The sequence below is a fragment of the Pyrus communis genome, chromosome 6, assembly GCF_041283825.1.
Source record: "Pyrus communis isolate YQ-2024b chromosome 6, ASM4128382v1, whole genome shotgun sequence".
Taxonomy (NCBI): Eukaryota; Viridiplantae; Streptophyta; class Magnoliopsida; order Rosales; family Rosaceae; genus Pyrus; species Pyrus communis.
In genome coordinates, this window is record NC_142570.1 from 16006564 (window position 1) to 16031842 (window position 25279).

Consider the following 25279-nt stretch of genomic DNA (forward strand, 5'->3'; position numbering starts at 1 on the left):
CTTAAAAACACTTTCTGGGCAGTTTTGAACACTTTGGTGAATTTGGACGAAATTGGGAAATAAATTTAATCAAAACTCTTAAAAACACAAACTAAGATACTTTCTAACTAAATAAACATACATAAATAAGTTATCAATCAAACGGTTAAACAAATTGAATCCACAACTTATGAAACGCAATTAGAAGTAATCAAATCAAAATGCAAGCAAAAACATATATTTCGAATCCCCCACTAGCCAAGGGGGGTTTAGCCACTCATGATTACAACAAACTTAGAGAGTAATAACAAAGTAAACATTGAAAACAAGAACGAAGAACACCTAAAAATCCCAACAACTCAATCTTGAATTGTATGAACGTTTAGGCCTCTTCTCCTCTAGTTGCTGCAGCACAAGGGGTTTTGGTGAGTTTTGGGGGTTATGGATGATGTAGAATGATGTGTTTAGGGTAGGGATGGATGTTTGGGGAAGGCAAGGAGTGTTTTTGGGCAGAAAATATGAAGAATGGTGAAGTATGGCAGTGTTAGAGAGAGGGAATGAATTTCTGGCGTGAATGAATGTATATGAGAGATGATTTTCTGAATATGGAAGAGTGTGTGATTTGTGGCTGCAATGGGTGCTTATTTATAGGTGAAAAAGAGGGAATATGACAGCTAGGAACTTGGTGGAAAGCTGAAAATGCATGTGCAATGTTTTGGGAGAAAATGGGAGTGCATGTGGCTGCAATGGATTAAAGGGTGAATGCATGTGCAATGATGAAGTGGGATGGCTGAAATTGTAAGGGGAATGCATGTGGGTGAATGTGTGGCTGCATGGTTGAATGATTAAAGGGTGCATGTGGCTGAATTGGTGGTGCAAAGAGAATGAATAATGAAATGGGAAAGCATGTGCAAGGTTTTGGTGTGAATGATTGAATGTGCATGTGGCTGATATGGATTAGGAATCCTTCAATTTCGTCCATTCCTTTTGCTCCAAACATAAGCTATCCATTCCAAGTCCAATTTTGCTCCAAAATGCTCCAAAATGCAACTTTTTGCTTCCTTAGCCATATGAACCTAAAAACACACGAAAATGGCTTAAACTACTAAAACAACTATGAATTAACAATATAAATGCACGAAAACAAGCTAAGTAAGTCGCCTAAATATGCTCCTATCAGAATTGTAAGGGTTGTGCACGGCATTGGCTTTGTTTGGGAATGATTGAATGGCTGCATGATGAAGAGTTAATAAATAATGCATGTAGGTGGCTGCAATGATGAAGAGTGTATGCATGGTGGAAGAAAGGTGGAAGGTTGCAGCAAAGGCTTAAGTGTTTGTGAAAGATGGCAGATTGTATGGATGAATGATTAGGGTCTTGTAAGGGTGGAAATGCATGGGGAGTGCATGATTGTTTATGATGATGTGCACGGCACAAAGGGAAATGGTTTTGGTGAATGGCTGATTAGAATCTAGGGTGAATGATGTGTACGGTTTTTGGGAGAGAAAGTGTGTTGGATGATTTATGGAGATGCATGTGGATTAAAGGAATGCATGTGCAATGGATATAGGAAAGGTTTAAATGTCCTAGAACTAAAGGGAACAAGGTTCCAACACTTTGGTCTTCAATTAGGTCTTCAATTTCGTCCAACACTTTGGCTCCAAGCATAAGCTATCCATCCTTAGCCCAAAAGTGCTCCAAAAGTCTCCAAAATGCATCTTTTTGCTCCTTTAGCCCTTTGGACCTACAAACACACGAAAATAGCTTAAAGTACTAAAATAACTAAAGAAACATAACGTAAATGCACGAGAACAAGCTATTTAAGTCGCATGAATATGCTCCTATCAGTTTTCTTTGTTTTGCTATGAACATGAGAGGCTAAACTTGTTTTAGCTAGGGGAAACTTTGAAACCATGATTATATTTGCGAAATGAATTGATTAATTCCAGTTATGATTTCATAAATTGTGAATGCAATTTACTTAACCGTTTGATTAAGAACTTATTCTTGTATGTTGATTAAGGAGGCCTACTTAGTTTGCATGCTTGAATTTGATGCTAGAATATAAGGGAGTTTCACATAATCGTTACAAACTTATATTCACAAGTAGTAAAGGTTGCTTATCGCAATCATGTTAAGTTAAATTCCTAGCATGAGTATCATGATTTCATAGTTACGAATGTCTTGTCAATGCTTATGATTTTCATGAAACTTAATGATCTTCTCTTGTATCTCTATTATGCAGTTCATGTAAGGGACTTGAGAAGAATAATTTGGTTGCTGATGTGTTGTCCATCCAATTCAATGATTTAAGGAAAATCTGAGGGTTAATTAGTGATGTCACGGTTAATTTGGGGTGTTGAGATTCATGGTTTATTGAAAAAGCAATTGGAAGTCAAATTGTGTTCAAATGTTTCATGTGTGGAAAAGAATCCTTTGGCTAGCTTATCACCCATAGTTTTCCCCAAATTCGTCCAAACTTTGTTTAAGTCTTTAAGTTACTTATTTTTACTCTAAATTCGTCAAAAACCCAATCCCCTTTACTTTGTTGTGTCAAATTAGTTAGAATCTGCCCAATTGGGTGTTTTTTAGTGTTTTGAGTCAAAACCAATTCTATTTTCATCCAAAGTAAGTCCTAGAGTCTAGTTTGAGTCTATTTGATTGTTTTGTGCTGTTTTGAGTCTTTTTAGTTTGTTTTGAATCATATAAGTTTAGTTAAGAGTCTTTGAGTTTACTTAAGTGTTTTTAAGCCTAGTTGATAGGAGCATATTCATGCGACTTAAATGGCTTGTTCTCGTGCATTTACGTTATGTTTCTTTAGTTATTTTAGTACTTTAAGCTATTTTCGTGTGTTTGTAGGTCCAAAGGGCTAAAGGAGCAAAAAGATGCATTTTGGAGACTTTTGGAGCACTTTTGGGCTAAGGATGGATAGCTTATGCTTGGAGCCAAAGTGTTAGACGAAATTGAAGACCTAATTGAAGACCAAAGTGTTGGAACCTTGCTCCCTTTAGTTTTAGGACATTTAAACCTTTCCTTTATCCTTAGCCGTGCATAACATTCCAACATTCCAATCCTTCATTTCAGCCACACTCCCACATATCATTACTTATCATCACCATTTATCACTTATCATAATCACATATCATACACTTATCATCACCACATATCATACACTTATCACTTATCATAACCATACACTTATCACTTATCTCTCCCATTTCAGATTGCATTCCCTTGCATTCCAACCAAAACCATGCACATGCACTTGTTCCTCCATTAAATCAGCCACATGCATTCATCATCACAACCTAGCTGTCATTCCACTTTAACCCACATGCATTTTGATAGGAGCATATTCATGCGACTTAAATGGCTTGTTCTCGTGCATTTACGTTATGTTTCTTTAGTTATTTTAGTACTTTAAGCTATTTTCGTGTGTTTGTAGGTCCAAAGGGCTAAAGGAGCAAAAAGATGCATTTTGGAGACTTTTGGAGCACTTTTGGGCTAAGGATGGATAGCTTATGCTTGGCGCCAAAGTGTTGGACGAAATTGAAGACGTAATTGAAGACCAAAGTGTTGGAACCTTGTTCCCTTTAGTTTTAGGACATTTAAACCTTTCCAAATCCCTTATGCTGTGCATCTCCACCTTTCTCCCAAAACCATACACATGCATTCATTATTCATTCCCTCACATGCTCCCATTACTTATCATATCATCCACTTATCTTATCACCACTTATCATATCATCCACTTATCATTCACCACTTATCTTATCATCCACTTATCATATCATCCACTTATCATTCACCACTTATCTTATCACCACTTATCTTATCATTCACTTATCATATCATTCACTTATCATATCATTCACTTATCATATCATACACTTATCATAACCATACACTTATCACTTATCACAACAACAACCTTGCACATGCACATTCATCCACATGCACCCATAATCATTCACTCATCTTTAATGCACATGCATCTTCCATAAATCAAATCAGCCACATCCACATGCACTTATTCCATTTCATCATTACACCACATTCTCTCCCTTTAATCACATGCATAAATCAGCACATGCATCTCCCATTCCCATCAGATTTCCATCATATTCATATGCATTCCATCCTTTAAAACATTGCACATGCACTCCCTTTAATTAATTAAGCCACATGCACTCCCATCCATTTCATCATTGCAGCCAACACATGCTTTCACATGCATTTTCAGATTGTCCCCTTGCACATGCAGCCACATATTCATTGCACATGCAATTCCAACCCACATGCATCCTTTAATCATTCAAACATGCAGCCACATTCCCTCCTAGCTGTCATGTTCCCCCCCATTTCACCTATAAATAAGCATCCATTGCATTCATTCTCATTCATTCTCATACACACTTCCATTTCAGAAATTCATCCATTGCAGAAATGTAGACATCAAACTCCCTTGTGCCGTGCTCTCCCTTACAATCCAAACACCATCCTTCCATTTCCACCACTTCCCAAACCATTCACACCATCAAACTATCCCTAGACCTTGTGCTACAACGAAGAGGAAGAGAAGAGTGCCTAAACGTTCATACAATTCAAGTTTGAGTTGTTCGAATGTTTAGGTGTTTCTTTGATTTCAATGTTTAATTTCAATACTCTTTGTTTTGTACGAATGAGGAAAGGAAGAGAAGAGTGCCTAAACGTTCATACAATTCAAGTTTGAGTTGTTGGAATGTTTAGGTGTTTCTTTGATTTCTCTTTGTTTTGTACCATGAGGAACTAAAATCCCCTTTAGCTAGGGGGTGATTCAAAATATATGTTTATGCTTGCATTTTAATTTGATTACTTCTAATTGCGTTTCATAAGTTGTGGATTCAATTTGTTTAACCGTTTGATTGATAACTTATTTATGTATGTTTATTGAGAGTGCACGCTTAATTTTCATGCATGAATATGACGCTAGAATATAAGTGAGTTTCACCTAATAGTTACGAATGATGCGTGATTTATACGCACACAAATTAACCCTCTTTTCGTCAAATTGTAGTATATGTATAAGGAAGGATCGTTCTGGACCGGGGATTAGGAGGGATTGTTAACCACTTGGATTTGACTCAAAAACGTAAAATAACAATATAAAACACTATACTAGACTCAAATATTGCAAAACTAAACTTTAAAACACTAAGACAAACCAAAAGACTCAAAACAACACAAACACACTCAAATCTGCCTAAAAACCACTTTCTGGGCAGATTTGAGCACAAACACAAATTTGGAAGAAATTAAGTAATAACTTGACTCAAGAACGTAAAAACACAATATAAAACACTAAACTAACTCAAAGAATGTAAAACTAAACACTTAAAACATTAAAACAAACCAAAAGACTCAAACATCACCCAAAACACTCAAAACTGCCTTAAAATCACTTTCTGGGCAGTTTTGAGCACTTTGGTGAATTTGGACGAAATTGGGAAATAAAATGAATCAAAACACTCATAAACACAAACTAAATTGATTTCTAACTCAATTGGACATTAAACTAAAGGGGGATTTAGATTTATACGAAAATTGAAATAACAAAACAAGTTAATAAACTAAACAGATTGTAAAACGAATTTGATGGAATGGAATGAATGGATGATAGAATGGCTAAGGGGTTCATCTCCATACATGTTATACTTGCATAATAAAATGATTTCCAATTGCATTTCAATAAACCATGAAACTCAACACCCCGGGTTAACCGTGATGCACTAATTAACCTTCAAATCTTCCTAACGTTATTGAATTGGATGAGTTAGCGCATACAACAATTCAAAACATTCCCCACAAGTCCTCAACATGAATGCATAGAAGAGATACAAGCAAGAATCATTACGCTCTATGAAAATTATAAGTGTTGACGAGGCATTCGTTACTATGGATTGCATGAAACTTATGCCAAGAATTCGTTTAACGCGATTGTTTATAAGCAACCTCCACTACTTGTGAATATAAGTTCATAACGATTAGGTGAAACTCACTTATATTCTAGCGTCATATTCATGCATGAAAATTAAGTGTGCACTCTCAATGAACATACATAAATAAGTTATCAATCAAACAGTTAAACGAATTGAATCCACAACTTATGAAACGCAATTAGAAGTATTCAAATCAAAATGCAAGCATAAACATATATTCGAATCACCCCCTAACCAAGGGGGGTTTAGTTCCTCATGGTACAAAACAAAGAGAATCAAAGAAACACCTAAACATTCCAACAACTCAAACTTGAATTGTATGAACGTTTAGGCCCTCTTATCTTCCATTCCTCATTCGTACAAACAAAGAGTATTGACATTAAACCTTGAAATCAAAGAAACACCTAAACATTCCAACAACTCAAACTTGAATTGTATGAACGTTTAGGCACTCTTCTCTTCCTCTTCGTTGTAGCACAAGGTCTAGGGATAGTTTGATGGTGTGAATGGTTTGGGGAGTGGTGGAAATGGAAGGATGGTGTTTGGATTGTAAGGGAGAGCACGGCACAAGGATGGTTTGATGTCTACATTCTGAAATGGAAGAGTGTATGGAATGGGTGAATTTCTGGCACAAAGGCCTTATTTCTGTGGTGAATGGATGTATATCAGAGATGGTGATCTGATCTAGGGGTTAATATGAGTATATATAGGCACTTAAAACCCTAGGGTACTCAGATATGGACTTGAATTAATTAATGGGAGAGCATGGGAGTGACAGCTAGGGTGAATGATTAAAGGGTGGGAGTGCATGTGGCTGCAATGGATTAAAGAATGGGAGTGCATGTGGCTGCAATGGATTAAAGGATGGGAGTGCATGTGGCTGCAATGGATTAGGAATCCTTCAATTTCGTCCATCCTCTTGGCTCCAAGCATATGATATCCATTCCAATCTCTAATTTGCTCCAAAAGGCTCCAAAAGGCATCCTTTTGCATACTTTGCCCTTAGAACCTACAAACACACGAAAATAGCTTAAAGTACTAAAATAACTAAAGAAACATAACGTAAATGCACGAGAACAAGCCATTTAAGTCGCATGAATATGCTCCTATCAAATACCCCCACACTTATCTTTTGCTAGTCCTCGAGCAAAACAAAACAAAGGAAACCAAAAACAAAACGACACTAAACAAGAAAAACTCAACCTAAATGATAGGAGCATATTTAGGCGACTTACTTTGCTTGTTTTCGTGCATCTATGTTGTTAATTTACAGTTATTTTAGTCCTTTAAGCTATTTTCGTGTGTTTGTAGGTCCAAAGGGCTAAAGGAGCAAAAAGATGCATTTTGGAGACTTTTGGAGCACTTTTGGGCTAAGGATGGATAGCTTATGCTTGGCGCCAAAATGTTGGACGAAATTGAAGACCAAAGTGTTGGAACTTTGTTCCCTTTAGTTTTAGGACATTTAAACCTTTCCAATGCCCTTATGCCGTGCATCTCCACCTTTCTCCCAAAACCATACACATGCATTCATTATTCATTCCCTCACATGCTCCCATTACTTATCATTCACCACTTATCACTTATCATATCATTAACCACATAACTTATCACTTATCATATCATTCACCACTTATCATTCATCAAACACATGCATTCACATGTTTTCACAACCTAATTCACATGCACATTCATCCACCTCTCTTCCTAAAACCGTGCACATGCAAACACCTTCACCCACATGCACCCTTTTATTCTTTCATCATTCCATCCACTCATTCATCAAACCACTCACATCCATTTCATCATTGCAAACATTCAAACAAACATCACTCAATGCCGTGAGTCCCATCCCATTTCCAGCTTTTCCTTTGCATTCCCCCTTTAATCAACACATGCATTCACTCACCACAAACAAGTCACATGCATTCAAACAAACATAATCATTCCATCACATGCACATTCACCTTGCATTTGCAGAAAATCCACTTCATTGCACATGCATCTTCAACAAACAAGTCACATGCATTCATATTTCCCCTTTGTGCAGTGGCTCCTCCTCCAGATTTCTAGCATTCCTTTCACATGCATCTTGTCAGATTTCACATGCACATTCACCCTAATCATTCACATAGCTTTAATCCACATGCACTTCCACCTAGCTTTCCATCTCACAATCACCAGAAATCTCCCAAAACCGTGCATATCAATCCCCTCACTCTCTAATTATTTCATCACATGCATTTTCAGCACACACAAGCATTAGCACATGCAACCTAGCTGTCATGTTCCCCCCATTTCACCTATAAATACTCATTCATTCATTCTCATTCATTCACAATTCATTTCACAACAGAAATTGGTCCCTTGGGGCCATGCCCTTCACAAAAGTCCATCCATTCCATTCATACACTTCATCCATTGCAGAAATGTAGACCATAAACCCCCCTTTGTGCCGTGACTCTCCCTTATAATCCAAACATCATCCTTCCATTTCCATAATTCCCCAATCCATTCAACACACCAACAACATCCCTTAGACCTTGTGCTACGACGAAGAGGAAGATAAGAGGACCTAAACGTTCATACAATTCAAGTTTGAGTTGTTGGAATGTTTAGGTGTTTCTTTGATTCTACATCAGTTTTGCTTCAAGGGTTCTTTCTTCTTATTAATTCTATGTTCGTTCATGTTTTATATTTTTATGTTAAATCCTTTGCAAACATGAAATGTAACTAATCCTCCTCTAGGGATTCGATGTAGCCTTGCAAAGTTTGCCATGTAGTTAATTCGGAATTCTCATTTAATCTATCTATTTCTTGCTTCATTCTCCGATTTAATTGTGACTTAGTGTGTTAATTTTAGTGCTTGATCATCATTTGAATTAACCACAGGTTGTTTAGCCAAGATTAAAGCACACATCATGCATAATCTTGGTAGACATGTGAATGAATGAAGGGAATGTTTTGCAAACATCCTGCCGAGTGTTCCCTTTGGTTTTGTGAAAGTTTCTTATGCACTACATAGTCTTGATTAGGAACCAAAGTTGCACACCACAATTAGGCTCATAATTAGAGACATTTGATCAAATCCACACATCATATGGCTGATCATATCTAAGTGAAACAAACCTAAGAAATAAGTAGAGGGATGAGTATAATCTGACTTAACAAGCATGGATTTGGCTTAGCAATGGTGAAATCGAATCTCTAGCTTCATCTTCATTGGTACTATCTTATTTTATTAGTTGTTGATTCATTCATCTTGTGTTTACTTCATTTCCTTATGCTTTAATTTACAATCTGTTTGTTTCCAAGTTTCTGTTTTTATTTCAAGTTTCATTCAAAACCAATCTCCCATTTCTTTTAAAGTGTTAGATTAGTTAGAAATACATTTAGTTTGTGTTTATAAGTGTTTTGATTCATTTTGTTTCTCAAATTCGTCCAAAGTACTCAAGGTGCTCAAAACTGCCCAGAAAGTGATTTTTAGGCAGTTTTGAGTGTTTTGGTGCTGTTTTGAGTCTTTTGGTTTGTTTTAGTGTTTTAAAGTTTAGTTTTGCATTCTTTGAGTCTAGTATAGTGTTTCATATTGTTATTTTACGTTTTTGAGTCAAATTCAAGTGGTTAACAATCCCTCCTAATCCCTGGTCTAGAACGATCCCTACTTATACATATATTACAATTTGACGAAAAGAGGGTTTAATTTGTGTGCGTATAAATAATCGCATCACTAAACCTTCCAACAATCGTTTCAGGGATTTCCAATGCACATGACAAGTTAAAAATCATTAGTCCCATAGATTTTTGTCATCTTCACACTTAAGTACATTCTTACTCATAGTCACCACATATTATTTCACAATTAAGCATTTAAAACCATGTTTTGAATGTAGTAACATGCCTTAGAGAATTTCCTCAATTCCTTACTAGAATGCACTCTATTTTCACACAGATTTTCTGACTACACACCCTACACTAGTTATATGTGAGAGATTGATGTAAACATAAAAGACTAGTATCTCACATATGTTATAACAAAGAAAGCATTTTCTGGAGTTAATAAGCATGTTTAGATATGATCTCAAGAATGGAATGCTCCTACTTAGATGCGAGAACCAGTGACACCATAAGCTCATATCAATTCCAAACTCCACATTATTGAACACATAACGATCAAGATAGAAGCATAAGGGTTGAAACGGGGCTAAAGGTGTTTGGCTAACAAAGAAAGGATAGGGAAAACAAACGTTCTTTAAGCAATAGTGAGCAAAGTATTGAATTAGGCACTTAGAATTCCCTTTAGAATGCAGAAGTCAACTTTGAACACCCAAGGGGAAGTCACACAAAACTTAGGGCCATATTCAAACTTTTTGGGCCCTTTCTTCAACAATCACACTTGTGAGTCCATTCTCACTTATTTTCACTCTTTTTCTTTCTTTTCTTCTTCTTTTTCTCACATTTTTTTTTCTTTTTCCCGTGCCTCCTTTAAGACTTAGGCACATACATACACACAAAAATCCCTTCCCCCACACTTATTTTCTGCAACATATTAATCAAAAGGAATTCATTTAAGTCATGCTCACTATACTTCAAGAACAAGGGTATAGGACAGTCCTACTCTAGGTTAGGTAAGGGGTGATGTGGTTAGCAAAGAAAATAGGCTAAACGAGGCTCAACGGGGTTAAAACTAATATATACGAAATATGGGAAGTAAGGCTATTTGGCTATGGTGGCAACAACTTCATCTTGATATATATTATGCAATTCAATGTCATGCTTTGAATGAAACGGATTTAAGTTCTAGCATTTAGTTCTATCATGATACAATTGCATTCTAAGTAGTAACCAAGCAAGGAATAATGAGATCATGCAACAACTTTAGAAAACAAAGAATCACAGAAAATAACTCTCCAAAAAAAAGTAATGGCTCGAGTCTCACAGGGATGTAGCGTTTGTTTGAGTTCCTTCCTTCAAGCATGTTACAAAAACGAATTTTTCTTTTATGATTGCATGTGAAGTCATACATTATAACCATAACCAAGCATATACCAAGAGTAAATCAAACTTTTCTCTATGTTCATAACTCTTTTTAACAGTCATGCAATTACAAACCCAATCCTTATCATTGTGTTGGAAGGTACCCTAAGACACACAAAAACAACTTTAAAACAACTCTTTTTGGGTTTTCAAAACAATTTTTTCAATTTTTATGGGTTTTTCGGATTTTTAAGTCAACACACTCTAAAACACTCTAAAACAGCCTAAAAACACCTTAAAACAGCAAGGAACAACATTTGAAGTTATGGGTGATAAAATCCCACGAATTTGCATTAACAACATTAGTTACCCCCCCCACACTTAAATCAAACATTGTCCTCAATGTTTTAAGCATAGATTCATACAAAGCATAAGTAAACACACAAAAAGCACTTAAACATACTAAACATGGCAGAATGTAATTAACAAAGAGAAGAGTTTAGAGACGCAAATCTGGTTGTGGAATGTAAATTCCATCTTCTCCTTGGTGATTGCATTGAGGCTTGATGTTGTTGATTCCACAGGGGTTCCTCCCATCGTTGATTTTCCTTTGTGCTACTCTTGAACTGGGCAGCAGGATTCTTTTGGTCTCCCCCGAAGGTCTGAGCTTACTCCTTTGGTCTGTTTCTTTGTTCAATCTTTCCAATTCGTATTGAAAAGGGTTGGAGGATAACTCAGCCTATGTTTGTCTCCACATGCTTCAATGTATCATTTTCCTTTGCCTTGCTTGCTCCCCTTGCAGAAGTGGTCCCTTCTCTGGAAGTGTGTCAACCGTTGAAGATGACTACTCGAGAGCAACGCTAGGTAAGCAATCAGGAATGGATTCCAGGCAGTTGGTTCCAGAACAGAAGACTGACTCCAAGTGCCTCTGATTGCTTTCGTTTACTTTGCCATGCGAGTAATAACAAGGACAAAGGAAAGGACAGGGAAAGAGCATGATATGAGATACTTTTGCTTTAGACCTTGATGATATGAGATACCTTTGCTTTTGAAGAAACGGCGAATGAAGCAGCACATGTATTTGTTGTGGTTGTCTCCACATGCTTCGATCGACCGTTTCCTTCTGCCTTATTTGTACTCCAGGTTTCTGGTATCTTCTTTGGGGGAGAAAAAATTGAGTATTTCAAAAGGCGTTGCTGGGAGAGCGCCCTCAGAGGTGCGGAAGAGTTGGACATTTTCTTCAGGTTTGCCTTGCCATAAAAGACGAAGGTCGACATATATAGAGATAATATCAAGTGGTGGTACTGTTCTTTTACCCTTGTCGACAAACGTCTCTTCAATTTCTGAGCAAACGACTCTTCGATTTCTGAACGGACGCCCCTTCGATTTCTGCACAGGCGCCCTTTCGCTTTCTGAACGACACGTGGTAGTGCGGATGCGGCTCTGTCAGAGCTCTTTTGACAAAGTCGCACGCGTTTTCTGAAAAGCAGAGAAAGCGTCGCCGAAATTTACGCTTGTCGGCAAAAGTGTAGCTGCGATGATGACCTCCACGTGAACTTTTGACAAAGTTGAACGCGTTTTCTGAAAAGCAGAGAAAGCGTCGCCGAACTTCCGCCGGAAATTCCGGCGTTTTGAATCGGTGGACGCGTCGCCTTGGCTTCTTATAGAGGTATCGATCATCGCCAACAAACACACTCTGAAGATTTCCCATTCTTGAACATCGTCTCCGGCCCTTTGAAATTTTAACTCCATCCATCCCTTCTCTTTTGAATACTTTTGAAAAAAAATGGCAAACCCATCGAACCTTAGCTTAGAATTGAGTCTCAGCAGTGATACGGGCGCGCCGCGTCAAGGTAACGTATGGCGCCCTTCTTTCTTATCTTCTAACGGTCCTCTTACAGGTGAAGACTCTGTGATGCAGGACGCCACAACAGCTACAATAGTAGCTAGGAACCTCCTCACTCCAAAAGATAGTAGGCTGCTGTCAGGACGGTCCGATGAGTTGGCCGTTCAAGAGTCCCTCGCATTTAGTGTTCAGTGTGCGAGTTCTGTGTCCAACATGGGCCAACGCCTGCTTGCCCGCTCCCGTCAGGTGGAATCATTGATGGCAGAGGTGGAAAGTCTCAAGCAGGAGATCAAACTGCTTAAGCACGAGAATAGAAGTTTGCACGTGCTTGCCAACAACTATTCGACGGGTATGAAGAGGAAGCTTGATGAGCTGCAAGAATCCAATGGTCGGATGCAAAGTGACCGTCAAAGTGACCGTCAAAGGCTTGCGGCTTACTTCCAGAGGCACATTTTTCCTGGCTCGTCCAGCGTTTGGCCAAGTATTGAGGCCTGGAATGCTCTAGCTCCGATGCCTCCCGCTTCTATGCCTCCCGCATCTATGCCTTCCGCTTCTAGAGTTTTGCCCAGTAGTGGGGCTTCAAGCAAACAACCTCTGTGAAGGCTCCATCTTTCTCCATGTTTAGTATCTCTTTTTTTTTTTTTTTTTTTTTTTTTTTTTTTTTTTTTTATGAACATGCTTTGTTTTATTCAGTGCATTGGGTTGCCTCCCAAGAAGCGCTTTCTTTTACGTCTTGCAGCCGGACGAAGAACCCTAATCACCCCAGGATATGTTCACGAATGGGATGAGAACTCCGAGTCATGAACTAGTACCTAAAACAAGAAACAAAACAAGATTAAGAATCTGGAATAAAATAAAAACAAACGAAAATAAAACAATCCAAGGAATTAGCAAATTTTCTAATCCCCGGCAACGGCGCCAAAATTTGATGCGTGATTTATGATAGGAGCATATTTAGGCACCAAATAATTCACCATGTAGAATGGGCACCAAATAATTCACCATGTAAAATTTGATGCGTGATTTATGATAGGAGCATATTTATGCGTGGTTTATGTGGAATGGGATGGGAATGCAATCTGAAATGGGAGAGCATGTGGGTGGAAATGCATGTGGGTTAAAGTGGAATGACAGCTAGGTTGTGATGATGAATGCATGTGGCTGATTTAATGGAGGAACAAGTGCATGTGCATGGTTTTGGTTGGAATGCAAGGGAATGCAATCTGAAATGGGAGAGATAAGTGATAAGTGTATGGTTATGATAAGTGATAAGTGTATGGATATGATAAGTGTATGATATGTGGTGATGATAAGTGATAAGTGGTGATGATAAGTGATAAGTGGTTATGATAAGTAATGGGAGCATGTGGGTTAATTAATGAAGGAAATGCATGTGCAATGACAATGTGTTAGAATGGATGTGTGTTATGCATGGCATGATTGGGATTAGGAAAGGTTTAAATGTCCTAAAACTAAAGGGAACAAGGTTCCAACACTTTGGTCTTCAATTAGGTCTTCAATTTCGTCCAACACTTTGGCTCCAAGCATAAGCTATCCATCCTTAGCCCAAAAGTGCTCCAAAAGTCTCCAAAATGCATCTTTTTGCTCCTTTAGCCCTTTGGACCTACAAACACACGAAAATAGCTTAAAGTACTAAAATAACTAAAGAAACATAACGTAAATGCACGAGAACAAGCCATTTAAGTCGCATGAATATGCTCCTATCAAAGATGAAATGGATGGAATTGAATGGAATGAAGGCTAGCTAAAGGGTTCATCTCCACACATGTTATACTTGCATAATAAAATGATTTCCAATTGCATTTCAATAAACCATGATGCTTGATGGGAGCATATTTACGCACCTTAGTTTAGCTTGTTTTTGTGCATTTATAGTGTTTTTCCTTAGTAAAGTAGTCTTTTAAGCTAGTTTTATGTATTTTCAGGTTTTAAGGGCAAAGTATGCAAAAGGATGCATTTTGGAGCCTTTTGGAGCAAATTAGAGCTTGGAATGGATATCATATGCTTGGAGCCAAGAGGGTGGACGAAATTGAAGACTTGAAGATGATGATTCCTACTTGAGCAAGGTTTCCTAATTGAAGTAGGAAAGTCCCTAATGGAAGATGGTTTCCTAGTTGAATTAGGATTCCTAGTTGAAATGGGTTTCCTAGTTGAATTAGGATTCCTAGAAGAACAAAGTTTCCTACTCAAACAAGGTTTCCTACTTGAAGTAGGAAAGTTAAATCCAAATGGTCTCAAGTGAAGCAACAAAGAAGTTTTCCAAGTCCAAGAAGGAAAAGGAGTCCAAGATGAAGAAGGAATGACAAAGACAAGGTTTCCTAATCCTAATAGGCAAAGTTTCCAAGTGCAATGAGGAGTCCTTATCCATTTAGGGCACCTTATCCATTTAGGATACCTTATCCTTGTTCTAGAAACCTTATCCATCCTTGCCATGAGTTTTCCTTGCATTGGAGGGTTTCTAGAAGCCCTAATCTGCCCTATCCTTTAGTGCCGCACCCTTATCTCTTTTTCCCTACAAATTTGGCCCTTTAAACATGATTCTAGGAACCTTATCTTATCTCCTACAAAAGTGGCGCCCCAAATCCTTCTAGAAGTGCCAATTTCTGCCACAAAACACTTTGTTTCTAGAACCCTAAAAATCTGGCGCCTCTATTCCTTTTCCTTTGGGGTTTCCTACCTTCTAGATGGCCTATTTCCTTGTGGATTTGGGTTATTCAAGTCCATATCTGATTACCCTAGGGTTTTAAGTGCCTATATATACTCATATTAACCCCTAGATCAGATAACCACCTCTCATACACATTCATTAATTCCAGAAATTCGTCCAACCCTCTCCACACCCTTGCCGCAGCCACCAAACACCTTTCTCCTTAGTTTTAAGCCTTGCCGCACCATCCCCTTCCCCTAAACACTACTATATCCCTCCACGACCATGCATCCATACACCTAAGGCCCTAAAACCTGTCCCTAGACCTTTGCCGCACCAAGGAGGAGGAGAAGGAAGCTCGGAAGTTCATGCAATTCAAGTTCGCGCCGCTGGAATTTCTAGGTGTTTCTTTTCCTTTGAATTCAATGTTTAATTTCAATTCTCTTTGTTTTGTGCGTATGAGGAACTAAACCCCCCCCTTGGCTAGGGGGGGATTCGAAATACATGTTTATGCTTGCGATATGATTTGATTACTTCTAATTGCGTTTCATAAGTTGTGAATTCAATTTACTTATCTATGTGAATTACATTGATTTGTGTGTGTTGGTTGAGAGTGCACGCTTAATTATCATGCATAAATTGGATGCTAGGATATAAGGAAATTTCACCTAATCGTTATGGAATTATATTCACAAGTAGTAAAAGTTGATGATCTCAATTGCGTTAAGTAAATTCTTGGCATAAGTTTCATGCAATTCATAGTAACGAGTGCTTCGTCAATGCTTATGGTTTTCAAAGAACTTAATGATTCTTGCTTGTATCTCTATTATGCAATTCATGTAGGGAACTTGTGGGGAATGCTTTGGGTTGTCGTATGCAATCATCCAATTCAATAACGTTAGGAAAATCTGAGGGTTAATTAGTGCAATTCACGGTTAATCTGGGGCGTTGAGAATTCATGGGTTATTGAAAAGCAATTGGAAATCGTTTTATATGCAAGTATAACATGTGTGGAGATGAACCCCTTAGCTAGCTTCCCATCCATTCAATTCCATCAAATTCGTTTTTACAATCTGTTCAAATTTAAAAAGTTTGTTTTGTTTTTAATTTCGTCCAAAACCAATCCCCCTTTACTTTGTTAAGTCATAGTAGTTAGAAATCACTTTAGTTTGTGTTTTTAAGTGTCTTAGGTCAAGTTAAAACCAATTTTCGTCCAAGTTGTGTCTAGTGCTCAAAACTGCCCAGATTGTGTTTTTAAGGCAGTTTTGAGTGTTTTGGTGCTGTTTTGAGTCTTTTGGTTTGTTTTGGTGTTTTAAAGTTTAGTTTTGCATTCTTTGAGTCTAGTATAGTGTTTTATATTGTGTTTTTACGTTTTTGAGTCAAATCCAAGTGATTAACAATCCCTCCTAATCCCCGGTCCAGAACGATCCCTACTTACATTCTTCACTAATGCTCAACACCCCAAGTTAACCGTGATGCACTAATTAACTTTCAAATCTTCCTAACGTTACTGAATTGGATGGGTTAGCGCATGGGACAATTCAAAACATTCCCCACAAGTCCCCTACATGACTGCATAATAGAGATACAAGCAAGAATTATTACGCTCTATGAAAATTATAAGTGTTGACGAGGCATTCGTTACTATGGATTGCATGAAACTTATGCCAAGAATTCGTTTAACGCGATTGTTTATAAGCAACCTCCACTACTTGTGAATATAAGTTCGTAACTATTAGGTGAAACTCACTTATATTCTAGCGTCATATTCATGCATGAAAATTAAGCGTGCACTCTCAATAAACATACATAAATAAGTTATCAATCAAACGGTTAAACAAATTGAATCCACAACTTATGAAACGCAATTAAAAGTAATCAAATTAAAATGCAAGCATAAACATATATTTTGAATCACCCCCTAGCTAAAGGGGATTTTAGTTCCTCATGGTACAAAACAAAGGGAAATCAAAGAAACACCTAAACATTCCAACAACTCAAACTTGAATTGTATGAACGTTTAGGCACTCTTCTCTTCCTTTCCTCATTCGTACAAAACAAAGAGTATTGAAATTAAACATTGAAATCAAAGAAACACCTAAACATTCCAACAACTCAAACTTGAATTGTATGAACGTTTAGGCACTCTTCTCTTCCTCTTCGTTGTAGCACAAGGTCTAGGGATAGTTTGATGGTGTGAATGGTTTGGGAAGTGGTGGAAATGGAAGGATGGTGTTTGGATTGTAAGGGAGAGCACGGCACAAGGGAGTTTGATGTCTACATTTCTGCAATGGATGAATTTCTGAAATGGAAGTGTGTATGAGAATGAATGAGAATGAATGCAATGGATGCTTATTTATAGGTGAAATGGGGGGGAACATGACAGCTAGGAGGGAATGTGGCTGCATGTTTGAATGATTAAAGGATGCATGTGGGTTGGAATTGCATGTGCAATGAATATGTGGCTGCATGTGCAAGGGGACAATCTGAAAATGCATGTGAAAGCATGTGTTGGCTGCAATGATGAAATGGATGGGAGTGCATGTGGCTTAATTAATTAAAGGGAGTGCATGTGCAATGTTTTAAAGGATGGAATGCATGTGAATATGATGGAAATCTGATGGGAATGGGAGATGCATGTGCTGATTTATGCATGTGATTAAAGGGAGAGAATGTGGTGTAATGATGAAATGGAATAGGTGCATGTGGATGTGGCTGATTTGATTTATGGAAGATGCATGTGCATTAAAGATGAGTGAATGATTATGGGTGCATGTGGATGAATGTGCATGTGCAAGGTTGTTGTTGTGATAAGTGATAAGTGTATGGTTATGATAAGTGTATGATATGATAAGTGAATGATATGATAAGTGAATGATATGATAAGTTAATGATAAGATAAGTGGTGATAAGATAAGTGGTGAATGATAAGTGGATGATATGATAAGTGGATGATAAGATAAGTGGTGAATGATAAGTGGATGATATGATAAGTGGTGATAAGATAAGTGGATGATATGATAAGTAATGGGAGCATGTGAGGGAATGAATAATGAATGCATGTGTATGGTTTTGGGAGAAAGGTGGAGATGCACAGCATAAGGGATTTGGAAAGGTTTAAATGTCCTAAAACTAAAGGGAACAAGGTTCCAACACTTTGGTCTTCAATTAGGTCTTCAATTTCGTCCAACACTTTGGCGCCAAGCATAAGCTATCCATCCTTAGCCCAAAAGTGCTCCAAAAGTCTCTAAAATGCATCTTTTTGCTCCTTTAGCCCTTTGGACCTACAAACACACGAAAATAGCTTAAAGTACTAAAATAACTAAAGAAACATAACGTAAATGCACGAGAACAAGCCATTTAAGTCGCATGAATATGCTCCTATCAGTCATGTATAAAGATTTAACTCTTGAAATTATGATTATGGAGGTACCATACTCAATTTCTGGAAGAAGAATAGTGGAGACTACCTTAGTGAGTTATTTTGAGCCTAATTGCTTCTTTGAGAGGGTTTAAAGTGTTTCTACTCCTATCTTTTTCTTTCAATTTCACTTTAAATGATCTCATTACTTCTATGTTGTTTGGATACTAAGAATTACTCTCCGTTGCAGATACCATGTGTTTAGTATCATTCATGAATGAACTCAATGAGATGATGTTAGGCTATGCATGTTTTAACTACTCAAAGGCTTAAATCCTACCCATTTGTGTGCTCCATTCACCCTTGTTGCAGCCAAACACTTTAGCCTAATTCTTTCATCACCTACACCATAATCTACCATTCTAGCTCATTACAAGCCATACCTTATAGTTTGGGGAATACCAACGTGATGAAGACTAAAGGTAAATTGAGCTTTGGAACAAGATTGTGGCATGTACCGAGGGTACCTATGTTGAAGATGCTTCTAAAAAAAAAAAAAAAAGGGTTATAAAAAAAAAAAAAAAGAGAATTAAAGTGGATACGAGTTCCAAATCTCCTCATTATAAGACATAGGGCCTGGATGCCAAAAACAAAGAAGAAAGAAGACAAACGCAAGCGAAGAGCATGATCCTCAAGGACATTTTGGTATGCCCCAAGCTCTAGTATTTCATATCAATTCTTTCGTAACCTATACCCTAAGCCTTGCATTACAATCTTGAGAAAGACCTAGCTGATCATTGAGGATGTATTCATGAGTGATGGTAAGTGTGTGTGTTATCTATATTCTTAGCATTTGATTCATTTCATGAGATCGACTCAGAAACTGTACTTCCATTTCAGATTTCATATGTGAGAATTTTGATTCCCTTTACATAATTTCACTCATATATGTTGTGGAGAGACTAAACCTTAGGATCTGAGTGAGAACTTGAGTGGAAGCTGTGAGGAGTTGAGTTGAGGCGAATTCTTTCTTAAAGCAATTGGGTATGATGACCTTGAAGTTGTAAGGCATGGAGAAATATCTTTATACGTTACAATTGATACGATTCTTTGAAGTGGAAAACTTTTGAGTTTGAATGTATGACAAAATCTTCATTGGTTCTTATTAGTTTGTTCAAAGCATGTTTTAGCCAAATTGTTTGCAGATTTTTGTAGATGTTTGTGGGTTCATCACTGTAAACCCTCAGGAGACACAACTCCTCCAACTAGGGACACCTAGGGGTTCAAAGGCTTGTTGCACATGCTCAGTGCAATCGTTTGGCCAGCGAAAGTGGTTTAGTTAGATGTTTGTGTTTTGTGTGTTTTAGTTTTAAGTTTGCTCGAGGACTAGGAAAAACCAGGTTTGGGGGTATTTGATAAGTCTCATTTTGCATGCATTTATATATTCCTTATTTGGCGTCTTTGGGATGTTTTTGGATTGAACTAGTTGCATTTTACATTATTTGGTGTTAGTGTGCAGTCAAGTGTGTATTTGGATCAAAGGGAAGGCAAATGAAGTAAAAATCATGCCTTTTGGTAGCTGAGCATTATTCCAAACGTGGAGAGGATTCTAGGGAGTTAAATTGAAGTCCAAATGAAGATCCTAGGAAACTTTTGACTGCTGGAATTTCAGGAAATGATGTGGAAGTGTTAAGTGGTGCAATTCGGCCATATTGGGTGATTCTAAACAACACCAAAACATGCATTCACATGCATGATTCATAACCTGGCCGTGCACTCCCATGTGATTCCAAGTCAGATTATGCACTTCTAAAACATCAAAACATGCATTCACATGCATGTCCACAACCTGACCGTGCATTCCACTCCTTTCAGCCATCATTTCAGAAATCCATTTCATCCCATCATTCCATGTGATTCCAGCCCCCTTTGTCCATGCCGTGTGCTTTCTTCTCCTTTCCAGATTTGTACAAACAATTTCAAATGGCCAATTCACCTTTGCAGGTTCCACTCACTTGTTGAAGCAAGGGCACATGCTTCTTTGAATACATTAACACATACTTGCAGATCTTGTCCAGGCCATGCGTCAACTCCCTCATGCCCATACCGTGCACTTCCATTCCCATTTGCAGATGTCCACTCCCTTGTGGCAGACATTGCACATGTATCTTGGGTTAAATAAACCACATACCTGCAGATCATGTCCATGCTTTGCATCCATCACTCCAGAAATCCACTCATCCCACCATTTCATGCGATTCCAGCTCCTTCTTGTCTAGGCCGTGCACATTCTTACACCTTTTCAGTTTTCCTTTCACATGCATGTTGTCAGCTTTCACATGCATTCCTATTGTCTTCCCATCATTAACCACATTCAGAAATTCACAAAGGAACTACTGATTCTTCCTCTCCATTGCTTGGTATTCGACATTCTCTCCGATTCACAGAAACGGTCCACATTCTATTCCATTCGACATTCTCTCCCATTCACAAAAAATTGTTCTTCACTCAGTCCATTACACACGCATAACTTCTCCCATTTCACTTCATTTTCTGTCCATTTCTGTCCCAAGGGCAGAAACAATTCAACCATAACCAATCTACCTTCATCCGCACCACATTTGGAAACCAACACCGAAGGCACTCTTCAAGGAATTCAACATCAGTTTTGCTTCAAGGGTTTCTTCTTATTAATTCTATGCTCATTCATGTTTTATATTTTTATGTTAAATCTTTTGTAAACATGAATTGTAACTAATCCTCCTCTAGGGATTCGATGTAACCTTGCAAAGTTTGCCATGTATTTAAGTTAGAATGCTCAGTTTGTTCATCTATTTCTTGTTTCATTCTCTGATTTAATGGTGACTTAGTGTGTTGATTTTAATGTTTGATCATCATTTGAATTAATCACTAAGTTGTGTAGCCAAGATTAAAACACACATCATGCATAATCTTGGTAGATATGTGAATGAATGAAGGGAATGTTTAGCAAACATCATGCCGAGTTATTCCCTTTGGTTTTATGAAAGTTTCTTGTGCATTACATACTCTTGGTTATGAACCAAAGTTGCACATCACAACTAGGTTCATGATTAGAGACATTTGATCAAATCCACACATCATATGGTTGATCATGTCCAAGTGAAACAAACTCAAGAAATAGGTAGATGAATGAGTATAAACTAATTTACAAACATGGACTTGGTTTAGCAATGGTGAAACCGAATCCCTAGCTTCATCTCCATTGGTACTATCTCATTTTATTAGTTGTTGAGTCATTTATTTGTGTTTACTTCACTTTCTTATACTTTCAAGTTACAACAACAAATATGCCTATTCTGTTTAGTTTGATTCATTTCATAGAGTTCTTGCAAAACAAGTAATTACATAGGTCCAATTAGTCCCTGAGGATTCGACACCCTTGCTTGTGCCATTATACTAAATATATTCTAGCATTAGGAAGGAATAATACATCAACAATTGATCGTTGGCATGTCCTTGCATAGAGCACACACCACACACACTTGGTCCATGAATCTTCATTCCCTCGACCAACTGAGAAACAATAGAAGTAAGGTTAGCTAATTGGGATTGAATTTCGGGCATAGAACTTACCTCATTCACTTGTGGCCGTGGGGGGTCTCTCTGTCCAACACCTTCGTATTGTTGTACATTATGTGCTCGGTTGGCAATTAGAACTTTTGCAGCCCCCGGAGTTTTATCCACCAACGCACCTCCCGCCGAGGCATCAAGCATTTGGCGTTCCATGGGAAGGAGTCCTTCGTAGAAGTATTGAATGAGCGGCTCCTCCTTCATTTGATGTTGTGGACAAGAAGCAACAAGTGATTTAAAATGTTCATAATAAGAAGGAAACGATTCACCTTGATTTTGTTGGATGCCACTAATCCGTTTCCTCAAGAGAATGACTCTTGAAGTTGGGAAAAACTTCTCCAAGAAAGCTCTTTTCATACTATCCCAAGATGTAACCGTTCCGGGTGCTAACTCGTACAGCCAATCCTTCGCCTTTTCCAAAAGTGAGAATGGAAAAGCCTTCATCATTAGAATGTTCCCATCGACATTTATGGGTGTCATGCTCGAACAAACAACCTCGAACTCCTTGAGATGCTTGTTGGGATCTTCCATGGAAAGCCCATGGTATTTCGGAATGTGGTGCAACAAGCTTGACTTCAACTCGAATTCATCGGTCTTGCCTTGGGCAGCCGCAGGGTATTGAATGCATAATGGTGTGGCATTGGCCAACCCCGAGGCCGAAAGCTCTTTAATGGTCCGATTGTCCGCTGCCATAACTTCTTCTTCCACTCTTTCAAACTCAGATTCGGCCTCTGAACTTGAACTAGGTTCACTAGGTTCGGGATGCCTCCTCTTTCTTCTCAAATCACGTTCAAAATCGTCGTTAAAGTCCAAGATATGTGCATGCACAGTTTGAGAACTCCGCGTCATGCACTAGTACCTAAACCAAGAAAACAAAACAAAATAAGAAAACTAGGTAAATTACACTAAAAACATACGGCAAAAACACAAGGGATTAGCAATTTTGCTAATCCCCGGCAACGGCGCCAAAATTTGGTGTGAAAATTAACTTGACACACAAATTAAACCCTATGGATGACAATTGTAGTATATGAGCAAATAGGGATCGTTCTAGACCGGGGATTAACTAGGGATGCTAATCAATGTGAAATTGACTCAAAAACGTAAAAACAATATTTAGAACACTAAACTAGACTTAATGAATGCAAACCTAAAATTTAAAACACTCAAACAAACTAAAAGACTCAAAACAGCACAAACACACTCAAATCTGCCTAAAAACCACTTTCTAAGCAGTTTTGAGCACAAACACAAATTTGGACGAAATTAATTTGTAACTTGACTCAAGACTCTTAAAAACATAAACTAAATGTATTTCTAACTAATCTAACACTTTAAAATAAATGGGGGATTGGTCTTTGACGAATTTAAAATTAAAACAGAAACTTGGAAACAAAACAGATTCTAAAACCGATTTTGATGAAATAGAATGATGAGAAACTAGTTAGAGGGTTCCTTATCCACACATGAACATATGCATATAATTTGATTCCCAGTTATGACTTCAACAAACAATGAATGACAATGCTCCAAGTTAATTAGGTCCGCTTAAATTAACTTTCAGATTTCCCTAGATTCATTGGATTGAATGGGATACGCATTACAACCAAATTATTCCTAATCAAAGTCCCTAACTATGGAATACGCATGATAGAGACATTCAACAAAGATCATTAAGTTCAACGGAAATCATAAACATCGACTAGGCATTCATAACTATGGAATACGCATGTTAATCCAGCCTAGGGTTTACTAAACACAATCGTGACTAGCTGATAGGAGCATATTCATACGACTTAAATGGCTTGTTCTCGTGCATTTACGTTATGTTTCTCTCGTTATTTTAGTCCTTTATGTTTCTTTTGTGTGTTTTCAGGTTCTAAGGGCCTAGGGAGCAAGAAAGTGCATTTTGAGGCCATTTGGAGCATTTTTGGGCATGGATTGGATAGCTTATCCATGGAGCCAAGAAGATGGACGAATTTGAAGGCCTTGTATGCACTTGAAGACACAAAACAATGGCCCTAACCCAATTACATTCACCTTGCCTTGGGCTTAACACATTATGCCATACAAACCAACCTATTTTAGGCCCATTCTATGTACTTAAACCCTAGCCCTTTAAACTAGTTCATTTATCACTTATCAAACCATTCACTTATCACTCACCACATATCATTCACTTATCACTTAACATATCATTCATTTATCACTTAACATATCATTCATTTATTTCACTTCCATACTCCTCTTAATTCCACATGCATTCTCACACATGCACATCATTCACTCACATTTCCACCATTGATTCTTTATTCCTTTCCAAACATCTCACATGCATTTCTTCATTATTTCCTAACCCTACATGCATTATTTATTGCATCTTCACATGCATTCACACACACTTCACACATTCAAACCGTGAGCTCCCATTCCTATATGCCATTTTCAGATTTCCACCCACTAACCTAGTCATCAACACATGCACTTCCACCTTTCATCCACAATGATTCATGATTCATTCACTTTGCATCCTTTAATTCAATCACATACTTTCCCATTGAATAATACATCCACATGCATCTTTAACCAACAAACATTACAATCACATGCATTCACACACCATCTTCCCTTTTATTTGATTTCATGCCGTGCCTTCCCTTCACAATTTCAGTTTTCCTCCTTTTAATTCCACATGCATTCACTTCATCATTACACCACCACTCATTCCTTAAATCCACATGCACATTCAATCATTCATTCAAGCCCCCTTGTGCCATGTTTCACCCTTTGTTCCCACCTATCACATGCATCATCATCAAACAAACTCCAATTGCCGTGGGTTCCCTTTGCTCCCCTTGTGCAAT

General features: G+C 37.8%; 1 protein-coding gene across 1 annotated transcript; it reads right to left on the reverse strand.

Annotated features, from left to right (window-relative positions):
• Positions 1 to 22241: 22241 nt before the first annotated feature.
• LOC148696349 (uncharacterized) lies at positions 22242 to 23264 on the reverse strand. The gene has a single exon (XM_088695194.1). The coding sequence runs from the start codon at positions 23262 to 23264 to the stop codon at positions 22242 to 22244; it is 1023 nt and encodes a 340-aa protein (XP_088551320.1).
• Positions 23265 to 25279: the final 2015 nt, after the last annotated feature.